Raw genomic sequence first — 22,749 nt, 5'->3', positions numbered from 1 at the left:
ATTCCTGCCTTAATGAAGACAGCCAGCTCTGAACTGGCAAAGTTCAGGCTGTTCTTTGTACAAACCCCATCGAATATTTTAATCTCCATTTGCTTTTGAAAGAATAGTTGGCTCACAATATTCAGGCTTATTTTTACTGTTACAGTGATTTATAAATCCTCTGCCTCTTGCAAGTGTTACTTAACTTTGTTTCTGTGAAGTAGGGACATATTGCAAGTGCTGAGCCAGGCATTTTGGATGAGTGGTTTGTTCACGGAAAATGCAGTTTCCGTCTGAAAACAAAATGTTTGTGAATTCATCTTGAATTTGGCCAAAAGTAACTAAGAAAGAAGTTACTTGCACTTTTCAAAAAGTAAAGTCACATCTTTCTATTTAAAAACATCAGATACTACTTTGTTGATACTTTTATCAGTTAATATCTGCCCACTGTAAAATTAAATCTGTTGTTTCAAGTAAAAGCAGAATGTTGTTCAGCTGGTATTGGTTCTTGTATTCGTTATGCACCATAGCCTGAAATACTCTAGGTATATGATCATGTAAACCTATTTTTTACTTTTTTCCTACAATGAAATTTCGTGTTTTAAATTTAAAAAGAACCAAAAAACCCCAAATGTATACAGCTTGAATTAATAGAAAAACAGAGGAAAAAAATATATGTGTTGTGTGCAAAACCAGTCTGTGATGGACCTAGATACAAAGCCTGGATTTTTCAGACTTTTTCCTCCAGGACTCTCCTTGTTTTCTAATCAGTAAAGTGAAACTTCCCTTTTTCTCTTACCTATTTTCCTTAAACTTTGAATAATAATAATAACTTACTGAAAATTTGTTTTGATGTACGCGAGCTGATGTGTACAGAACATGTGGAATGTGGTCAGTGTGGACACGGAAGGCTGAGATCTCACTCCATAGGATCAGGAGTCCTGCCAAAAGCATAGCTGAGGTCAGGCTTTTGTGTTCCTGCAGTGCCTGCCTCTACTCCATGTGGGAGGTTACAAGTTAACCCTGGCTCTCTCTGCTTCTGACTTACATTTTGAGTGTTCTCATAATGGGTATTTTGATGTGAATTAATAAACAATCATTAACTAACAGCACTTACTGGGATTGTCATAGTACTTGAACACATGATTTTCAGAAGACAGCCAGAAAGTATTTCATAGGGCTGCCAGATCCTTCTAATCTATTACTGAACCTCAGTAGTGCCCAGTAGAAGATATTTATAGAAAGAAATGGGCTAAATATGAGGTGATCTTTCTCACACAGCTTTCTGTTTTCTGGTGGTAAGCCCCAGCTTCAGATCACACAATAGCCATTACGCATAATAGACAGTTACCACTATGAATTTGTTTAATCCTGTTTTGAAGTTAATAGTAGTTTTTGACCCACAATATCCTATATCACAAAGTTCCACAACTAGGCATTTCTCTAATTCTGTTAATTTTGAAGTTGATTTTTTCTAATTTAATTAAGAGTCAGTTTATTCCTGTGGTATTGTTCCCTCCTCATCTTCTCCAAACCATTCCTGAAGACCTTTGTCATGACTTCCTTTATTTGTGTTTAGATGGTCTAATTACTGTTTCCTTTCAGAGAACTTTTCTTTGTCTTTTTGTTTTGTGAGTCTCCTCTGTTCTATTCTTAAACCATGGTAACATTTTTTGAGGGAAAGGTTGGAACTTTGTAGTAGTTTTTACTTACTCTGACTGCCCAGCCTGCAGGCAGTTTGAAATAATCGATTAATTTCTTTGCATGGATTTTATCCTTCCAGTTCCTTTTCATTTTCCTCTTAATAAGAGTATTTTATATGAAGCTTTTGTTTCTTAAACTATATCAGTATGCTGACTGCATTTTATAGCTATTTTTTATCTGTATGTTCACAGCCAACTACATAACAGCTCTGTGGCAAACATTATTTATATGTAATTTAGAGCACTTTATTTGGTTTTGAACAGTATGTAGCCTCTGGGAATAATGAAGGAGCCAGCACTACATGATTTTTCAACCTTATTGGGATCTTCTGGTATTTCTGTCAAGACTACTCATAGCATGGGGACCCTACATTGAGAAATTCAGATCTAACATACATGGGATTTTATGCTCCACAGTCTTGCTATATATTTACTCTCACCACATTTCTGCCTTTTCATTATACCATTCAGTTCCTTTCTTTTTTGGAAGTAAATATGAGTGTCTTGTGCTAAAGTGCTAGTGATGTTGTAAGAACATTTTCTATAATATTTATATACCTCTGATAGTCTGTGTTTATATAAAGCTGTTACTTGTGTTTTTCCATGTAATCCATCCTTTCAGCTCTCTTTCTTACAACTAGAAAGCCTTTAGAAGCAGCACTGAAAATGTAAAAAATGTTTGACCTTTCCAGACCTATAACTGAAGAAACTTCTATTCTCTCACTCCAGAGCCTTCTCTTTGTCTACAAAAAATAGTACAAATCTTGATCTCTGAAGTACTTAATCACTGGTTACCCAAAAATAGTCTTTTTTCTAGTTAGAAGATACATTTCAAGTGCAATATAAATTTCTTACAAAACACATGCATGTGCTAAACCTCTTGAAGTTAATAATGAATCTCTGAATTCCCAACCTTAACAAGAGATCTCCCTCTGTGGCAAAAGGAATTGTTTTTTTGGCAGAGAGCTTTGTTTATTGCAGTGGAACTTAACGCAGTAAGGCTACATCTAGGCTGATGGGAACATTCCTGGACACTGGCACTCAATCCTCTGTGTTGTTGGATACTTAGCACATTGCACAGTTCTGGCTGCTGCCAACTGATGCTCTCCCAACCAGTTCCCAGGCATGGTTCAAGAGTTTACTGTGGTTACAGGCCTGCTCCCAGTAGGTGGTTTGGCAGAAACCACCCAGTATGGGAAGAGTAAATAGAATGGCTGCAGCCTCTTCTCTGACAGCTGGCCTTGGGGCACATCTGGTTTACTAGTGTCTATGTAGCTCTATGGTCGTAGAGCACTGAGTTCTTACTCTTCTGCTGCTGTTGGTAAAGGGTAGCTGAGTGTTGAATTAGAGCTACCTTTTCCTGTGGCACAGCTCATTTCTAGAATTTCAGATGGAATTTGAGGATTTAAAGACTGTTGGTAATTTCCAGCCACATCTAATGCTGTTATTTGGAGTCTTAATTGAACAGATGCATGGCAGGCTCAGGACTTTTCAGACATCTCAAGCCTTCTGAGCCCATTCTGCACCAGTGGATCCAAAGATGTATAGGAAGCTGAGGTTAACATTGTGTGTGTGTTGTGTAATAAACCAGGTGTCTTGATCTGCATGTAGAGAGTATTTACAGAGTATACGTTAGAAATGATGCGTCCCTTCTTCATAGTCCTCACTTTGTATATGCTGTGCATCAATTTGCTCGTATTTCTGTTCAGATAGGCTTATGAATGCCTATGTTGGCTCATAAAGAACAAATACCTCCAGAGCTTGTTTGCATTGCTCCTCACTATAGTGTTTTTTTTTCTTTAATCTTTGCATTTTTAGCCTTGAAGAGGTCTTATTTTTGCCCTTGTCTATAGAATTGTTGTACAATGTGCAGTTGCGGGCCCCAAACTAATCCCCTGCTAGAAAAGTAATTTTGGTCAATGAGTTTGATTTACTTTTTTTTCTTTCATGAATTTGTACAGGGCCTGTACATTTGTTTGTGCAGTTTGTATGGCAAAGTAAATAAAAAAAAAAGATGACAGAATTTTGTTCACCAACAACTTGAACCATGGAAAACATTTTTACAGACACAAATTTCAGCTACAAAAATAAAGCAAAACTTTTTGTTCATCTTTCCTCTTTAAGTCTCATTCTACTGTTCTTCAGATGTTGAGATTCTTTCTGAAATGTTCCCTTTGTAGCTCAATGCTACAAAACCAAATTAATAAGGAGAGTATCTGGAAAAAACGTGGGTTTTTTTTGTTGACTGTCATTACCATCATAATGTCTCATGGTGTTCTTTTGAAATAAAATTTTATTTGCATGTTAGCATAGAGCTTGCAAAATGTTATGAATACCCTAAAGAAAAAGTTTCTGAGATACCCGTAAACCTTTTGGATGTTGTGTGCACTCTTAGAGACCATAGTGCCCTAGATGCCAGAAAAGCACCTAGGATATATGACAGGAGAGTGACCTCCTGGTTGAAGATTCCTTTTTCAATATGCATACAAACAAAACTGTTAGAATATCCAACTTGCAGGTAATGAATACTTCTCAAACACAAAAGCATATAGAAACAAGCAATTATTAAACTGATGCTTGCCTCTTACTAGAATGCAGTTGTAACTTGAAAAATTACACTGAAAAACAGCACCCACTTACATATTTTTGCCTGACCCCTGTGTAGCTACAGATGCTTAACAAGAGTCTGATACTCTTATTTCTAAAATGTCAAGAGCTTGCCAGTGTATCAAAACCAAGAAAACTTACATGCTTCTAAGTCTAAGTATATACTATGGCTGTAGGGGAAAGGTGTATGAAATTTCTTTCTAGAAACAAAAACATTTGTGGTAACATAGCTCAGTGATACTAATTTCGTATGTCTAACATAACCAGGCTCTGGTGGATTTTTTAGTTGTGATTAACACAAACGTTCCAGACTTACCCGGGAAATACCTCTGTACTTTTTCATATCACTACATAATCTTTGTCATTGCCAAATTTAGTGCATTTTCTGTAGACAAATCTGGGTGATGTGGATGTTGATATCCATCATTAAATCTAAGAGTCAGAAAGGGGGAAAGTGGCCTAATCTTGCTGTCACTGAAGTAATGACAAAATTCTTAACTTTGAAAGTAAGGTTGGAAAAAAAGGTTGACTTGTCAGAGCTCACTGTGTGCACTGTTGTGGTATTGCTAGGCTGTTTTATTGTAATCAGTATACCTATCAAAACCCTTGCTAGGAGTGTAGCTTTTTTTTTTTTCTTAATTCACTTATTCTTAAAATACAATAAAATATTTTAGAAATATTGTCGTTTTTGCTGCATTAGAAAGAGAATGTATAAACACAAATAGAAAATATCTGGGTCACATTTGCCAAATGAGTTTATTTATATTATGTCTACAGGTGAAACTAGGTGCCAGAAAAGAGGCATTGCATCAGACATTATTACTTATACTCCAGCTGCCCTGGAAAAAATTAGTCAGTAGCCTATAGTAATATTTGGACCAAAAATACATGGATGTGCAGCTTTTGTATGATATAGAGTGCAGCTTCTCTCACAGGTCCTCTGTTTCTGGAACAGTGTTGGAATCCGAAGGCTGAATGAACACTACTGGAATATTCTCTGATGTCCATCCTTTAGGAGTCCTATTGAAGGATCTTCTGGTAGCAAGAGGGTTTGCAAGGATCATGAATCTGGGATCGTTCAGCATCAGCAGATTAAAATCTGGTACCTTGAATTTAACCAGCTTTGACGCTTTCTCAAAACCACCAAAGGGAGTGGCAACTCTGTAGATTTTAGAGAAATAAAAGTAAAATGTTATTTTAAGAACACTTCTTTTTATCCTAGGGCTTCAAAAAACAGAAACTATTTTAATTATAAAGATTCAGTACAATTTCTTGTTTACATTTTCAAGCTTATGTGAAAATATTGTTTATCTGGCAGGTTCTCTTTAAGATCCAATTTCTTTTCCCTTAGATAAAGCCTTCAGCCTTCTTCAAATTTCAAATGGACAGAAAAGCTGAGCGAGAAAGATGTTGTAGGAAAACGTTGTCACTGGTGAGTCACAGTTACTAAACTTACTTTGTTTGCTAAGTTGATAAATCTGAAAATGTAGTTCAACACCTTGTCTCTAGCAGGTAATTAGTTGAGGATGTTCTCACCCCTTTTTCTCCTATTTCCAGTTTCATGTTCCTCCCACTACACCATGTTTCAGCACTATATTGTTGTACCAGTTAGAATGCATATGGGTTGGGCTATAAACTGGGGACATTTCTGGGTAAACAAAGACCCTTCAAAACAAAGGAACATTTTAAAATCCAAACTATTTCAGCAATCTGGTGTAGCAATACAATTGAGGAGGCAGTAAAGCATCGTGTGAAGAAGAAAGGAACAGCCAAAGACAACAGCTGTAGAAAGGAGAGGAATGGGTGAGGACTTCTTACACCAGCTTTGTTTCTGAAGAAAATGTTTATGTAACTAAACCTTGACACACTGGCTGAAATGGGCCCCTCGTTTTGAGCCAGTGTTTTTCATGTTATTTAAATGTAAATATTCCCTCAGGTGATAAATCTGAGAAACTAAAAGGTTATAGATACCAAACAGGACCTGACTGTTACATACATTTGAAAATATTTTAAAACAACAGTATTTCCAAATATCTCCTATGGTTCTTCTATATTTGCAGGTGTCTAGGCTGAAAAAAAGAAGCCCTGTCACTTTTTCCAGACTCCTTTGTATAAGCAATCGTGCCCAAACAGACTATTACATGTGCTCTGCATTTTAATGAGGTGCCTAACTTTGCTGGGATATATTCTGGCCAGTTTAGAGTGTTAGTTTTTTCAGCTCCACAGGAGCACCTGATTTCTGCCAAGCTGCATATACAGTAGCATACAAAAATGAATTTTTGTTGAAATGGAATTTCACCAGCCTTGGTAGGTTTTGTGTGTTTGATACAGAACGACAGATCTGCTGGTACATATTTTCGGTGGCTCCTGGTATTATAACAGAAGCCCAGAGAAACTAATACCAATAGAAATGTAAAGAGATCATTTGAAGATCTGACTAGGATTTTCAGCAAGATAAGTATAGATAAAAAAACCGAGGGAAAATTAAGTACATATGCAAAAATAAAAAAATTATTCAGAAAAAATGAATGCATGACCTAAAAGAAATTGTACCACCGTGTGTTTACACGAATAATTCATGGAATTTTGGTATAAGGGTATAGTGTTAATTCCAATCAATCCTGCAATATAAAAAAATTTATGAAAGTTCTGTGCACGCACACTTGCTGAGGGAAGAGATTAAGCTCTAAAACTGTTTCTCAAATGAAGATTAGATTTTCAGCAGCAGCCGGTCCAGGCATTAAACTCTCTTGAGGTCAAAGGAAATTCCTTGTACAAAGTGCCTGTGGTATCTTTCTTGGGAAGCTGTCTTCTAGGTCACAGTGTCAAATTGGATACTGAATGATACTGATTAAAAATAATTGCTTTGTAATTGGCAGAGTGAATGTAGTGATCTACATCTAACAGGATAATAAAGATTGTTTTAATTGCTGCTCTAATTAAGATACATAGTCTCATATTGTTATAATATTTAATTCTCATCAATATGTAAATTAAACAATAATAGCTGTATAAAACGCAAAACAATTCTGTAGTGTAAGAATTCCTCTTTGTAGTATTTTTGGGTTTTAAATGAATCATGTTTCTGTAGGTAACAGAAACAGGAGGGCATTCTATGAAAATACCTTTTGTGGGAAAAAAACCCATGTAGTTCCTGCACAAAGTGGCCTCAGAGAAGCCTACATTCCTGCATGCTAGGCAGAAGCACATGATGATCAACATAAAGGAGAGTACAGTAATTGGCTAATAGATGTTATTTTCCTTTACAACAGCAGTATATTTTTGTGAGCAATAACTTGTCTGACAACATGGTGTTGTAATGACTTGTCTTGTGTGCACATCAACTACATCACTTGAGCTCCGATTCATTGTATAGAAGCCTAAGACTCATGTGTAAAAAATTCCAGTAGTCATTGCACATAATAAGGGTGGAAATTCTGGTTCAGAGTCATAGGAAGTGGCACCAGGAAGCGTACAAGGTTGTTTAGTATTCACTTTGCATATTCCTAAAAAGTAGGTGCATGATTTAACAATAGCAGGCACAAACATGTTTATTTTTAGCTGGTGTCTTAGCTGGGCTTCGTGTTTTGTTTTGGATTTGGTTTTCCCTGCAGTCTTTCTTATTGAACATTATATTATCTCAACATAGAAGACTACTTGTGGTTGATTATCTGGTAAATTCTGAAGAAATCTTTTTACTGTTTTGGATAAATGCCTTCAGTTACATAATTACAAAAAATATCAAATGGGACTGTCATTCTTAGAACTTTCTACTTACTGTTAATTCTGTGCAAAAAAGGAGCCATAAGAGCAAAGAACTTGACCCTGCAAAATGCTCAGAGCTTCATGGTAGCTTAATTCAAGAGCTACTGCCAATGTCACAGAGGTATTTAGGTGTTACGGAACTGGCTAAGCATCCGGCTTCCACTAGTCTCACATCACTTCAAGTTAGCCCATGAAATTCCTTTGAGGGTCTGGATCTCAGCACTTTTATAATAGAGTTCAGAATCCATTAGTCAATAAAAACAGAGCCCAATCCAGATTAACTGTATTCCTTTAGTGTTTTTGGAACAGTAGTCTTTAGGAATTGAGAAAGCTGAATAAGAATTTATTTCCAAGAGAAATCACATGTGGTTCTGTTCCGTAGCATTTTTCTGCTAGTACAGATCATTTTCATCCGGGAGAAGGGCTTCTGAACAGTCTGTTCAGAGATACTCAGAACCAAATTTGTCTGCTCACGCACTCTGTTTAGTGCTACGTGCTGCTAAATCATTACTGGCTGTCTCATGGAAAGCCCTGCCTCAGAAGGCAAATGTGCTTGACATTTTCTGCCACTGCTTCTTGCTTCATTAGTCTGCCAGCATTGCAAGATCCTGCAGCATGAAAAGTATACTAGACTCCAACTAATACCTGTAATTCCTTAGTTCTGATTTGCTAGTATTATAAAAATTGCTTTGCTATTGGGTCCAGTCACCTCTTCACTGCTACCAGTGCGGGGGGAGGGAAAAAGTCTGATTGCTGTTTAGTGCTGAATATACATTTAAAACCATGGCTGTGTGTGTCTGTTCAACACATCAGAGGTTCCTAGCTGCTAAAATTGTATTGCTTTTACAGTTTTTTGTGTAAAGAACCTGAATATAGCGTGTAAAGCTGTAAGTGCCATTTCAGCCGATACCAGTGAATGCACTGGAAAGAAGCTTGGCCCATTTCCTTTGGGAGTCCTGAACATCATGCTTACTGGTAACCACACCCCATCCTGACTAACGATGACTGTACCAGTGTTTTGCAGGAGAACAAACATAATGGCACTTTATTAAATCATGAAGCAAGCTAGAAAGCCTTGATTGATACCCCTCACTGATAAAAAAAATGGTGACATTATATTGCACTTTAATTGTTTAATAAAGTGTCATTTGCTTTCTCCCCAAGAGACTGCAATTAAAGAAGTTAAGAATATGGTGGCCTAGATGCGCGGAATGGCAGAAGGAGAGTTGTGGTGGATTATATTTTTATGCCTTATGGTTTGAAATTACCAATTTTGCAGTCTGGATCTGAATTTATGTGCCAGGTTTTAGATTTTTATGGCAGTTACAAGGGAGAATATTGACCTTCACTGGTATGAATGCACAACCATTCAGGAAATTTGGACTGGTGAGCCATAGTTCTACCATGTTGTACATTGAGAAAATCCTCACAAAAAGAAATCTGAACTGTTAATGTTCTGAAGAGGACAACTAACAGAACATGGGACCACAGAGCAGCTGAAGTCCACAAAGAAGCTAGTAAGATACCATCTCAATACACATATCCTTATTAATGGGGTCTCTGTGCGCTGTCTGATCCCGTCTTTCACAGTAGAGACTTGCATGCTAGACTCAGAATCTCTCTAGTAAGAGAGAACTGATTCTGTCCCTTTTCTATGTATATGTATCTTTGGCTGCTTTTTAAAAAAATTTTAGTTCAGTTACAATATTTATAGTACATCTATATTTATAGTACATCTATAATCTGTGCTGTTACTGTTGCAATGTTAGCACCTCTCTGACTTGCATTTGCTACTTTGTCTGTTGAGAAGAGTGTGCTATGCAGACTTAAATCTTGACATGAGGATATATACTGCTGTTAGGAAATCAGAATTAGTGTTGTTTCTACAGTGTCAGTTTTCATGTTGCATTGTGTAATTCTTCAGTCTGTGCACTCATAGTTGAGACCCACCTCAGCAACAGGAATACAAGTGATGTTTTGGTATTTTTCTCTGAGTCAGTATTGCTATGAGCCTTTTTCAGTAGATTTTTGTCTGGCATTTTGAGGAAGGGTTTTGGTTTCGCTCAGCTCTCTGGAATGCTGGAAATTATTTAGGGAAAAATTGTTCATAACAATAAATAACAATAGTGTGAATAGACTGAAGTAAGGTTGTGTTTTAAAACTTTCAAAATAGTTCCCAACTCAGTACTTTCCATATATTTAGAAGTTCTGCTGAAAGCCTCAGTATACTAGTTACTATGTAAAGAACTTCACTCTTGATCCAGTTCTACTTTAAATGTTTTTTAAGTATGCTTTCTATGTTTTATCTGTTAATTTCTTACAAAAGGTAATTGAAGATATAAAAAATATTAGATGCAATAAGATAAGCGATTTGCTAACTATTTTGTGTGAGGGATTGGTTAAGGGATTAAGTTCATTGTACTGTCATTGCCTAACAAAAGCAAACCATGCGAAACCATGCGGGTTGTATTTAAAAAAAAAATAAATAAAGGAGTGATTTGCTTTATACATTATGTATATTTTTTCAACAATTCATGGTACATTTGTGGTTTTACAATTGATTTTTGGGTCCATACTTTAGCAAGAGACTAGTTACCTCCTTAGTGCTCGTTTGCCACTTGTAATCTGTGTATGTGTTTGTGTTTGTGCACATCTTTGCAAATACAAGTGGCTGGGTTTTTTACAGCTGGTGTAATTTCATAGTAATTTTTCTCTGCACTGTAACATTCAGAATTACCTGTTAAAGCTCCTGTAGTCAGGCAGTTCTGGCTTTGCTTCAGGTTTAAAAAGTTTAGGATATAAAGTTTCCAGCAGCTCTGGGTCATCCCTAATGGCTTCTATCCAGGGAGACTGATAATACTTAGGCACAGAAGTTGTGTTGAACTTTTCAGGAGGAATTTCTTTCAGTGGTCCAGAATACCCTGCAAGGCAATTAAAGCAAAACCATTATAATAATACTTTGCATTTTCTGCTTCCTTACCACCGACCTATGTAACTGGGAAGTAACAAATAATAATTTCACTGCTAGGTAAAATAAAAAATTGGGCTGCACAGAAAAAGGGAAGCTGAAGGGAGCTGGCAGCCTTATAGATAACTGATCCCAAAATTCCACCCTCTTTTGAGGCTAAGATTATGTTAGTTTTATATAATTTTTTTTCTATAATTATAAGCATTTTTTTTTAAACCATACTATAGCTACACAGCCCTGGGAATGAATTAACAAAAATATTTTTAAAACAGCCTTTTAGTTAAAACTAGAGTAAATCTGTATTCTTTGGGTGACATTTTCCACAAATCTTATGAAAAGGAGTTAGGATCAGAGGCAATGTAGTGGAGTTTTTGTCTCTGCCTTAGGTATTTAAAAATGTTCTGTCTAGTTGGTTCTCTGGTCCTATTTATCACCTGAAAAAGTGAAGAGTCCATTGTTTTGTCTGCATGATGATCTGGGGATCAGGATCTGATAGGATTTTTACTAAATAAATAATTTCCATATTCAGTGTGATTTCTTCTAAAGCCAAGCACAATATGGCAGGAATAAATAGGAGATGGGAGGGAAGCCAGACCTTAGTGTATTATTTGAAGAATTAAAACCAGCAAGGAATTATCCTTTTATATTTATATAAATATGCTATTTATTTGAAAAACAAGGGATATTACTCCTTTACTGTGTTGGTTTTTTTATATATATATATATTATTTTTTTTCCCCCCTAAAAGAAAAGCTAGAAAATTTCTATCATGTCTTAGCAATGGAAATTACCACTGTTCACGTTGTATTTGACCAATGGATGCAGAGTCTTAGCGGTCACTAACAAGAGTAGCATTGACCTAGTTTACATAGACTAGAAAAGGTCTGTACAAAACATGCATTGAGTAATTCTGAACAAAGAATGAATTTGTAAAAACCACAGTCTGTTCATGGATAATTCATAAACAGGAAGAAGGGCTATATCACTGAATAAATTAATTAAAACAAATTGGTATTCTCTAGTTTTTGAAGAGTACAAAATAAGGCCTTCTTGTAGTTCACGGCTTTAAATAAAAGCAACAGTACCCTCACAGTTAAGGACTTAAAAAAGAGCAGTTCATACAGCCACAGGCAAATTTCTTTTTAAGGTACTCCTCTTTAAAGGTTTATAGCAAAACTTGCAGTGAATTTGGACTTAGATTTACGGGTAATTAAACTACAATGGATAACTATCAGACTGTTAAGCAGTGTGTTGCATATTAGAAACAAAGTTTTGTGAAGAAAAATAAGCATATTAATCTGGGTGTAAATCTGGGAATCTGTTTCTTGATGTTTGTAAGACCAGTAAATATAAAGGCAGTTTCCCTTGTTGTTAATCTATGTCTGCAGTTTAGGGAGAAGTCGTACAAAGGGCGTATCAAATCTTTAAAAATGAACAGAAGCAACTGAAGAGCAGCACTTTACATTTCTGTGGGAGATTGTGATTAGTTATCCGACTCAAATGTATTACTCTATAGTAGTAAGTCCATCACCAAATTCTTGTTGAAGATGCTGTTTTATGGAGGCCCTTCCTCTGCTGTGAAGTGAGAACTAAGTATATTCAATGTCTGTAAAGTCATATATTACCTGGGGCAATGTTGTCAGGATGTGGTGGGCTCCGGGGATCGGGTGTATTAGGAGGTGTCATTGGGGCATGCTGGGGAATTCCTTCAACACTGAGGCCATCCATTTTAACACTCTGTATGGGTTCTCCACGCTGCATTAAAATAGAAATATCATTGGCAGCACAGGCAAGAAAACCACCTCTGTGATTCCTGATGGAGAGTTAGAGTGATACTGATTTACAGCCAAGATCTGAGACCGAGGGTATACTATCTGAAGACATCCTGCTCTGCTGTGTGGTACCCTGTTTGCTAGATAGCACTGCCCAGGATTTTCTGGCTCTTAGCCACAAGATGAAACAGCTCTCTTAAATTTGCTATGTAAGAAAAATATAATAATTTTTGGTGTTAAGAATTATATCCCAGCACAATTTTAGATATCTGTATTACAGGTGTCTGAATGCTTTGTTGAAAGTACTGGTGGCTCAGAAGGTTTTGAGCTAGGTCGCCAGGACTCCTTATAACCATCCAGCTGAGTTGTCTGATGTTTTCCTAAATTTGGGATATTTCAATATTGATACGCAGTCTATGAAGAGAGTTCATCCTGTCTGCTGCTTACACCAATCACCCCAAAATTCACCTGTGCACGTGGGCTGTGTGATTCACAGCAAAGAGTAGAATTGGTGACTTTGGCAGGGGGACCCATAGATTGTGTCCCTTGGGTCACTAGACACTAGGAGCTGTTATGTGTCAGGTTGAGCATCCTTGCTATCCAAGGATTCAAGAAATCTGGCAAGCTTGAGCCATTTGAGTTTCAAAGCACTGATACTTCAAAGTGTCTCTTCCAATACCAGTTGAAACTTTTGTTTGGGATTTTCTTTTCCTTTATTTGTAATAGAAATAACAAGTTCAGTGCAGGTCACTTTCTGGAGGTTCATGATACGCGGTTATTTTCCACCCTCCTATCAGGTCATCGGTTTTAAGGAAACATCCAAAGGCTTAATCATTGTTGCATAAATATAGAATCAGAGTCTTATAAGAAGTCAGTGCCATATTTTAGCTATGACACATGGGCTAAAAACAATTTAAACATAGACTGGTTTAAAGTAAGAGTTTCTTAAAGTAGGAAAGCAAACAAATAATACTTGTTTAAACTTGACGCAAACAAAAAAAAGATCAAGGCAGTATGTTTTCTAGCCATCCTGAAATATGTTGGAAAGATTAATTTTATGCAGGAGCATAAAGATGATGAAGAAAACACCAGTGGTAAATAGGCTTTTAAGGGAAGGGAGCAGAAGCTAGAGAGGCATCATTCTTTCACGTGTCAGAATGTTATACTGACTGTAGAGCATGTGTATGGTATCTGTTTTTGTGGAAAGGAGTAGACTAGAGGGGAACTGATCAATAAGATTTTGTAGCAAAAGCATGGAACTGGATACAGAAATTTTGACAAGATTGATGGTGTCATGCTTAGAAGGTATCTGTGTAGCTTCTAGTACTCTATAGAGGGAGAAATTAGGGGGACACTTATTAGTAGATGTGCTTTTAAATAATACTGTTCTAGTAAACGTTTTGGGCATTCAATAGATTTATTCAGTTATTTTATGTGGGATTTCTTTATTTTACTAAGACAGATTTATCAAAACTCAAACATGATCCCATTTGATCCCTGGGGAGTTTAATTTCTGTAGATTGAGTGAGCAAAGAAGTTTGAAATAATCTTCACCATAAAAAAAGAAACATAAACATTTTTCTTTTATGACACTGGATATTAAGAGATACTTTTCTTCCCAAGTAAAGTGAATTTTTGTATGGGAAATGTAAAGGCCACATAATTACAAATATATTTATCTTTACAATCAGCAAATTATGGCTAATTCCTTCTTCAAAAAGGGAACAAAAATTTTTAGAGATTTCAGCTGTGATATTGGAAGTATTGAATTCAGCCCCATTAATAGCCTCTCTGACTGTTGTGAGATGCCTCAACATTTTGGTTAGCATGGAAAATGGTAAATTGCAAATTCCTCTTATTGTCTGCTCTCAAAACCTCCTTATGAGATGTGACTAGTCAGAAATCTTCCTTAGAGACAACAAGTTGCATTCATTTTATTGTTTCTGAATAATCTACAAGTGTGTGCATATTTTCTTTAGTAAAATTTAACATGAGTATAGCCTTCTGATTAATAAATTATTGGTTTCGTCTTCGTACCAAGGCTAAGTTTAGATTTTATCACATTAATACAGTACATATAGTAACTATTTTTCTTATCCCAAGTGAAGATTAAAGACTTGTGTCAAAATCATTGTATGGATTGTGTAGGGGTTAGATGTTAACATGATCATAGCACCACCTATGCAATGATAAGTTGTAAAAGCTTCAGGGAAAGAGAATTGCTGCTCTACAAGAAATATTTTACAGGTTAATTAATTAATAACAATTAACTTTTGCAGCATGTATTTCTTTACATTATCAAAGCAGCTTAAAAGTACAGGGACAAACTCTGCCTCTTCAGTCACGTACCTTTGTGTCAGGAGTCAGTAGGGTTGCATACGAGTAACTGAGAAGCAGAATTTAATACAATACTAGAATCAGAGGGGCTGCTTATGTGTTGTGCTAGACTGAGTACAGAGTATCATGTTAATACGTAAAAATTGTCAGTGTGTTTTCCTTATTTTCAAAGGTTAAGCAAAAGGCATAGATATTTTGCAAAGACCACAGGTGAGACAAGCGCCAGCTGCTTTTAGTTCCTGTCATGAGGATTTGCAGGGTATCACTAATACTTCAACCCAGGTCTGCCTTGCCTGTCAGCAACAAGCTCCATCGTTTTTCTCTTTGTTGAGACAGGCAGGCCAGACCTGTGTTAATTCCAGTTGTGAGAGTAATTTTGCTGCCTGGGAACCATGTTGAGACTGATGTCTGTAAGGCATTTAGTTTTTTTATTTATTTGTAGAAGCTCACTAAAATATAAATGGCTTACTTTATGTTAGGCTGATTCTTGTACAGGATTTTGCTTTTATGCTTTCTGAGACTACAGATAAATCATGCACAGTATTTATCATGAGCACCAGAGGAAGCTGAAGCTAATCTCACTCTAATCAGTTATTACAAAATACTTACATTTCTTGGCTTGTTGGTTACATAATGATAATTTTCATATGTGTATTTGTCAGATCTCCGCTGACGTCTCTTGAAGAGTCTTGCACCTCTGTTGCTGAGTGTTGATAGTTCCTCAACCATGATATCTCTGGGTGTGCTGACCTTTTTCCCAAGGTCTAAGCTGGGTGAGACTGCAATACAATGGATAAATACATACCTCTGTTTTTCTTAAATGCCTGAGATTGCATACCACACGCCTGAAATCCAAGAACATATTAAGACAAACTTATCTTCATATGGTGTTAGTGAAATTAATATTTTTTGCAAAACTTTGAAGCAGAGTACTGAACACCACAAACCTGTATTTTTGAAGATGCTAAGCACCTTAAGCTACAAATTTAATTCAGCTGAATGGCAAAGTCAGGTTTAGAATGACCTACACTCCATCTTAATAGCAGATTGGTAAAAACTGTCTTTTGCTGAAACCAAGAAGAAAACTCCATCTGACCCCAGTGTTCTCACATTAAACTTTCAGTTGGCTTTGTGAGTCCTGCATTGAATAGATGGGCAGGTAATCCCTTTTAAACATACTCACCAGTTTCTTCCTGCTTATAACCATTTTATTTTAAATTGCTCTTTAGTTTTCTGCTTGCTTTTGAAATCCAGGGCATGATTTGTACTTTAAAAAAGTTTTAATTAGTCTTAAATAGAGACTTAGAAAGTCTCTATTTGAAGTCTCTGCATTAGAAAGTATTAAATTGTATTTTTAAACTATTTTTAAAGATGCTTTCAAAATAAAGCTCCAAGTGTTGAAAAATATATAACATAGTTCTAGGAACTGAGATATTAGAACATTTTATTTTTAATTCTCTAGAAGAGGAAGCTGAATTATTACATGCAATATTACTTTTTCCATTGCTTGGGAAAAATGCCTTCTTTTTATTAGTGACCTGCTGGGTGAATTGAAAATGAAAGGGGAAGGGGAGATCAATTGGGACTGTAAATGGAGAACTTTGAATATCAGAAACTGTATTGGTCATCTTCATGGTAATGTTCTGGAAACAGATACTGGTGGCAATGGGCAAGCTGTTGCTTAGTGACTGAACTGTCTCCATATATGTTCTTAGCCCACAGATCAAGCTTAATTTAAAAAGCTTAAAAAGACAACCTGTAAAATACAGTAACTTCAACACTGAACAAGTTTTTTTCTATGAATTTTTTTCTGCTTAGAAGGTTGTAGAACTTGAAAAATACAACAATAATTGGATTGCATAGTAAAAACAGAATTTTAAATAAAGCATTTCTTACTGCTACTTACTTTAATAATTATGATTTTATTAAATGAAATTGTTCTCCTCAGTTGTTCCTAAACTTTAGGAAGAAAAATAAGAAGACACAGTGTGCCTTGAAGATTATATCAATGGTCTGATATGTTTCTCTGATCCACTTATTCAAGGTCACATTTTGTTATTTCTTTAATAATAATACATTCTATTCTTCACATATTCCTATTGTCTACAGGACTTAAAATTCTGAACTTTGACATACATTTTAATGCATTAAAATGAAATCAAAGTAAATCTTGCTTCTGGAGTAAGCACAGAGGAGGCCCAGTTTAAAATTAACATTGCAAATTAGTTGACTGCAGAAGATACCTAATGTCAGAGCTAATATTGCATATGCAGAGTTTCATTTTAGATAAATAGCATGTTCAATGTGGCAAATGTCTCTTAGTAACTTTATGTTGGAAAAACAGTGTGATTTGCTGATGTTTAGGAAAACTTAATTGAGACAGGTGTGTTAAATATTTAGCTGGAGCTATATAAACAAGAGTTTTCCATGGAGTAAATCAAACAAGTCTGTGTGCCCTGGAGTGCATCACTGTTGATCCCCTTCTGTTCATACTAATTTCAACTGAATGTTTGCAGTAGATTTAACTGGAGAGAGAGCAAGCTGACTGCATCGAGAGCCAGTGCCTGCACTGCTGCTTTAAAAATAGCATGCGCAAAGAATCCTAACACCCTCCTGTTATTTAAGAGGTAACTAGAAAACAGAGAGTTCTTAACATGGAGGAAAATGACTCAGCGTGCCCAATCTAGCCATATCAGTGACAGATAGTGGTGAGCTTTTGGCACTGTGGTTGAGATAAGTGTGCTAGTCATTGGCTTGTGGCCTGAAATTTAGACTCACAAGTCATGTTTTGATTTTGTCATGTCTCATGAGTATTCCAGGGATATGGGCTGTTTGATGGTTTTATATTAGTAAAGAATAAGAAGTTCACCCCTCAAATCAGCCATGTTTTAAGGTAGAAAGAGCTTTTCTTCGTTGTACACAGAGTGGGTAGTATGTACATCCTCAGAGACTGGGGTGCCAAGGTGATTGCAGATCTCTGTCCAAACCACTCAATATTCTTCTGGAACATGCTGGATGTTAACTATTTTGGGCCTTGCTGTTCCCTTACATGCTTACTATTCTTGTTAATGGAAGGCTCCAAGTTACTTTGTAACTCAGAATTGTGTCCTGTTGTGTATCCAGGCAGCATCCCAAAAACATAAGTGTTCAGTTCATTTGAATCTGCTGCCAAGTAAAATCTAATCATCTGTCTAGTTTTATTATGTGTCTATGGATTGTTTCCGTGTCAGTGCAGGAAAGGTGATGGAGAATGAGAGAAGGAGGACATTTAGAGGATGATAGAATAACATCAGTGTCATAAATGGGCATTGTAAATTAATGCTGTAAATTTATTTCATAGTTTAATCCTAAATCCTAGTCTTAACCTTTTAGCTTCATTTCTTAATTTGTTCCTGCCAAGTCCTTCCTGTCCTGTGCTTAAAATCATAACAGACTGTATTTAAATATGACTTATATAGTTCCTCCTGCATTCACTTCCTAAATCCCCTTAAATCCTTCAGTTTACAATCTTCTAAATATCTGGATTCTAAATCTGGATTATAAATTTTAATAATTAATATCAGACAGTATGTTTGTTGTAGCATCAGAAATAAGATTTTTTTTAACTGCATCATGAAAGATAGTCAATCATGTAGCTACTGAGGAATACATTTAAAAATAAGATGTAACTGAAGACTAACCTGATGAGCTCCAAGGACTTCTTTAATCATATGCATTTACGTACGTGTTTACTATTACCAAGTAGCCTTAGAAATGTTACGATTAGTCCAAGTCTGCCAGTGAAAAACCAAAAGATTGGGAAAGTCACTAAATACACACACAGATTTACTACTACAGTCTCTCTTATGAGACCATATGAAGGTTTACAGTCAGTGTCTATTCCTGCAGCATTTTATGACATGTCAAACTTCTCTAGGACAGAAAGTCATGTCCCACAAACAACAAGAGTTGTGGACTTTCAGTCATTACCAGTCTTGCCCAGATTGGTAATCCTTGAGAAGCTGATAAAAACTTTGCTGATCTTGGATCTTATCAAGGATTGTCTCTGCTATGAATACCTTTTAACAGGGAATTTGAGATGCACGGTTTACCTGAAAGCATGATAATAACAAGGCTGAAGCAAAAGTGCAGCCAGTTTGTTTTCTGTGTCATTCCAAGCTACTGGGGCTTGTGTTACAGAATCTTCTGTTGTGTTTTCCCTCTGTTAACACTGGGGAGTTCCACAGGTCTATCAGACTGGCTGAAACACTACATTTAATTTCTAATTACCAGGTGCAGAACCTTCATTACTGATAGCAATGCAAAACCCAGAAAGACAGCAGTTCACCCTCCAGGTCTCAGGTTATGCTTGTTGAATTGACAACTAGGAGGAAAATGAAATATTAGTAGAGCTGGATTTAGTAATTGAAAAACCAGATTTTTTCTTGATTTTTCCGTAATGGTTCAGATTTGGTCACAAACAACTAGTATATACTTAGATTAAAGCTTTGATTATCCTTCTGTTTTTTAACTGGTTCCACTGAGCTTGTACAGTTATGAATTTCAGACTCATCACACCCATGTAATGAAATTTCATATCTTATTTTAATGTCCCAGGTATCCAAAGAAGATGCAAAAGTAGAATGTACACTTAAGGAGTATTGCCTTCAGTAGCCACATATCACAGTCTATCTGGTTGGTTAAGATGTCATGTCTATATGTATGAATGTAAACTTGACATAAAATCTGATAATACAGAAATAATAAAAAGGCCAGATTATATGAGGCAAATGCCAAGAGTAAGCACCGATTATCCAGTAACTCAAATAGTTTCCAGGACTGTATGGTAGATTTGTTAGTATTGCTATGAATAGCAACATTTACCACGTGAAATGCCTGATTCCAAACAAACTTAGGGAAGACATATTTTTTTGGCCCTGAAGAGCTCATAGGCTATTTCAGGCACATATATTACTTGCGTTTACAACACACACAAAACCCAAACCAAAACACCCAAATCTATAGAAATACCAGAAGGAATAGGACCAGGCAATTAAACTCATTGTTTCTTTTTAAAAAACTTTTTCCCTTGTCCTACTCCTCCTGCAGTCACAATGGTAAGTGAGGGAGTACAGAAACCACCCCCAAATTCTTTGGAGCAAAAACCCACAAGAAAGGTTTTGAATATTGGAATTTATTGTTCAGTGTTTTAACCTTGGTGAGTGATACAATTTTCATAAGAACTAAATACTAATGGAGCTCCCTGTTTTTTCAGTGAGGCTTGTGGGGTGCTTATCACTTCCAAAACCTTGATCTTTATGTAGATAGTAACAAGAGCCTTCATGGGAAGGATTGAAAGGACCTCCAACAGCATCCATCACATACCAATGAAAGCCAAGCAGATTTGTATTCCCAGCTGAGCTACTGGCTTCTGAAAGTGTCATGCTAGAAACAGAATTTTAATAACCTGTTTTAGAAAACCAAACTACCTTCTCAGAATTGTTTTCATCAGTGTAACAACAGAAAATAAAATTTCTTCATATAAGATTAATTGGTGGCTGTGCATTAGACAGAATTGCCAAATGCTAGTAAAAATTGTTAGTTGCAAGGATAAAGTTTGAGAGGAAGGAACAGAGATGCAAACATTTGTTTCAAAACTTTTTATCATTCATGTATTAAAGCAGAGTGAAACAGAGCAAAAAAAGAGGATCCAGATCAGCATGTTTCTTAGGTGATAGCCTTTTAAATTGGAATGAAGTCATGTTATTAACCCCAAATAAAATTCTGAAAGGCTATCCTAGCAGAATGTACATCAGCTGTTAGATGACTTCATTCCTGCACAACAGTTGTTCATCTGAAAATAGCTTTCAAATGAAAAGAGGCAACTACAAAAGGATTAGTTACCATAGGCATCATGATACTCCCACAAGATTATTTATGGCAAAACACCCAGAGACAAAGCTGTAAGAGAGTTAAACTCTATGATTTTTAAAAAATATATATTAGGGAGGGCTAGAGGACATTGCATATACATTAAGCTGGGTTCAGTGCTATACCATTTCTGTGTATTTCATCCATAATGTCTGATGCTTGTTGTTTCCTCTCTTTGACCATGGCAGAATGTGATAACATTGTGACTTTCTGATACGATTTTTCCTTGCTGAAAAAAAACAACACATTTTTACATTGTTGAGCCAGCTTGCACAATTCAGCCCACTGCAATGTCTATTAGCCTGCTTAGAATGGCTGAATAGTGAAGTTAGTTATTTCTGATTTATAAATGCTGCACTTTTAATTATGCAAAATGCACTGGTAGTTCTTGCTTGCAGACAGATGCTAGAATGTATTCTGATGGTTAGAAGATTTGAAGGAAGGACTTCTAAGTTGGCTACATAAATTCTGTAGCAAAATCCACATCAGTGGTCTAGGCCTTCTCACATCTAATATTATGTTACATTATGTAAATTCATAACTAGAATTTTAATTATATCTTGGTTTAGGATTTCAGAAATGTTACATTTTGGCATTTCTTAATCTAATAAAGAATCGGAGTAACTAAATGAGATGCTTGGCATCTGTAAAGTAAGTGCATTTCAGACTAAGTAAAAAAATAAACATCGTTTTAGTTGCAGAGTCAAGAGGTTGCATAAATGTCTTTATATGACAGTTTGTAGGACAGACAATGTCAAAATATTTCAGAAAACAATACACTTACCCTACTGCTTTGTTATGCAGAAAAAAAGCGATCTCAACCCTTTAGTTGAAGCTTCAGGAGTTAGTTACGCATGGGGATGACCTGCCTGGTCCAGGATGGTTTCTAGCCTTGTACTTGGATCTGCATGGTACCTAGTACCGAGACAAACTGGGGGCAGATCCTCTTCAAAGGGATTGGCATCCAGCTGACATCAACTAGTTATATATAGAATCAAACACTCCAACCACTCATATCTTCCTGGCGAAAGAAAAGAACAGAAAGGATTCAAGTGCACCCACGACAAAGAGAGTTTGTATCCCTTTCAGAGCTTATTGGAAGACTTCATGGAATGCTCCCTTCATATTTGTTCAGATCATCTCCTCATCACCTCTGAGAATAATAATCTCTGTGTTATAACCAGGAAAGAGACATTTAAAAATAAGGTGTTAAATATATGGATGAGCAAGACTATATCAGATAAGAATGGCATGGGCTAATCCTTTAGTGAAAGATGAAACCATGCTTCAATAGTAGCTGATTGCTAAAGTCAGTGGCAGATGGCTGGTATACAAAGTCTGTTCTGGAAAAGAAATGAGGAATTTTTCAGTGATACGCGTGCTAGGGAGTAATTACTGAAAAGCCACATGCCTTGCAAACTGTTACTCAAAATCTCTTAATTTTCTTTGTGCATTAAGAACAGAAACCTGCAGTAATTTGAAACTTAGTAATGTTCAGCATTTCAGGATACTGTTGGATCAGTTTATCAAATAAATGTATGATATGTAGAGCACAGATAGTTCATGACAGCAACCAACTTTGGACAGAAAGAAACAGTAGCAAGAAGGAAAGATTCCCCCTGACCCACCTGTGTGAATGCAGCTAGCTGAATCATGGGGCAGTAAAAACAAGATGGAGTTTTTGTATTTCTGCTTCAGATTTGGGTTT

The 22,749-nt window shown here is 36.2% G+C and overlaps 1 protein-coding gene across 1 annotated transcript; it reads right to left on the bottom strand.

Moving 5' to 3' along the window:
* Nucleotides 1–5,032: 5,032 nt before the first annotated feature.
* On the bottom strand, nucleotides 5,033–21,976 carry MYOZ2 (myozenin 2). The gene is made up of 6 exons (XM_009998563.1): nucleotides 21,826–21,976; nucleotides 21,167–21,270; nucleotides 15,741–15,910; nucleotides 12,648–12,777; nucleotides 10,792–10,975; nucleotides 5,033–5,450 (listed from the first exon to the last, which is right to left on the bottom strand). Exons 2-6 carry the CDS (start codon nucleotides 21,240–21,242, stop codon nucleotides 5,219–5,221), a joined length of 792 nt encoding a protein of 263 aa, XP_009996865.1. The 5' UTR covers nucleotides 21,243–21,270; nucleotides 21,826–21,976; the 3' UTR covers nucleotides 5,033–5,218.
* Nucleotides 21,977–22,749: the final 773 nt, after the last annotated feature.

Source organism: Chaetura pelagica, unplaced genomic scaffold (genome assembly GCF_000747805.2).
Source record: "Chaetura pelagica isolate M959 unplaced genomic scaffold, ChaPel_1.0 scaffold176, whole genome shotgun sequence".
NCBI classification, from domain to species: Eukaryota; Metazoa; Chordata; class Aves; order Apodiformes; family Apodidae; genus Chaetura; species Chaetura pelagica.
The sequence above is the reverse complement of the archived record's forward strand: the minus strand, read 5'-3'. Positions and strand labels throughout refer to the sequence as shown.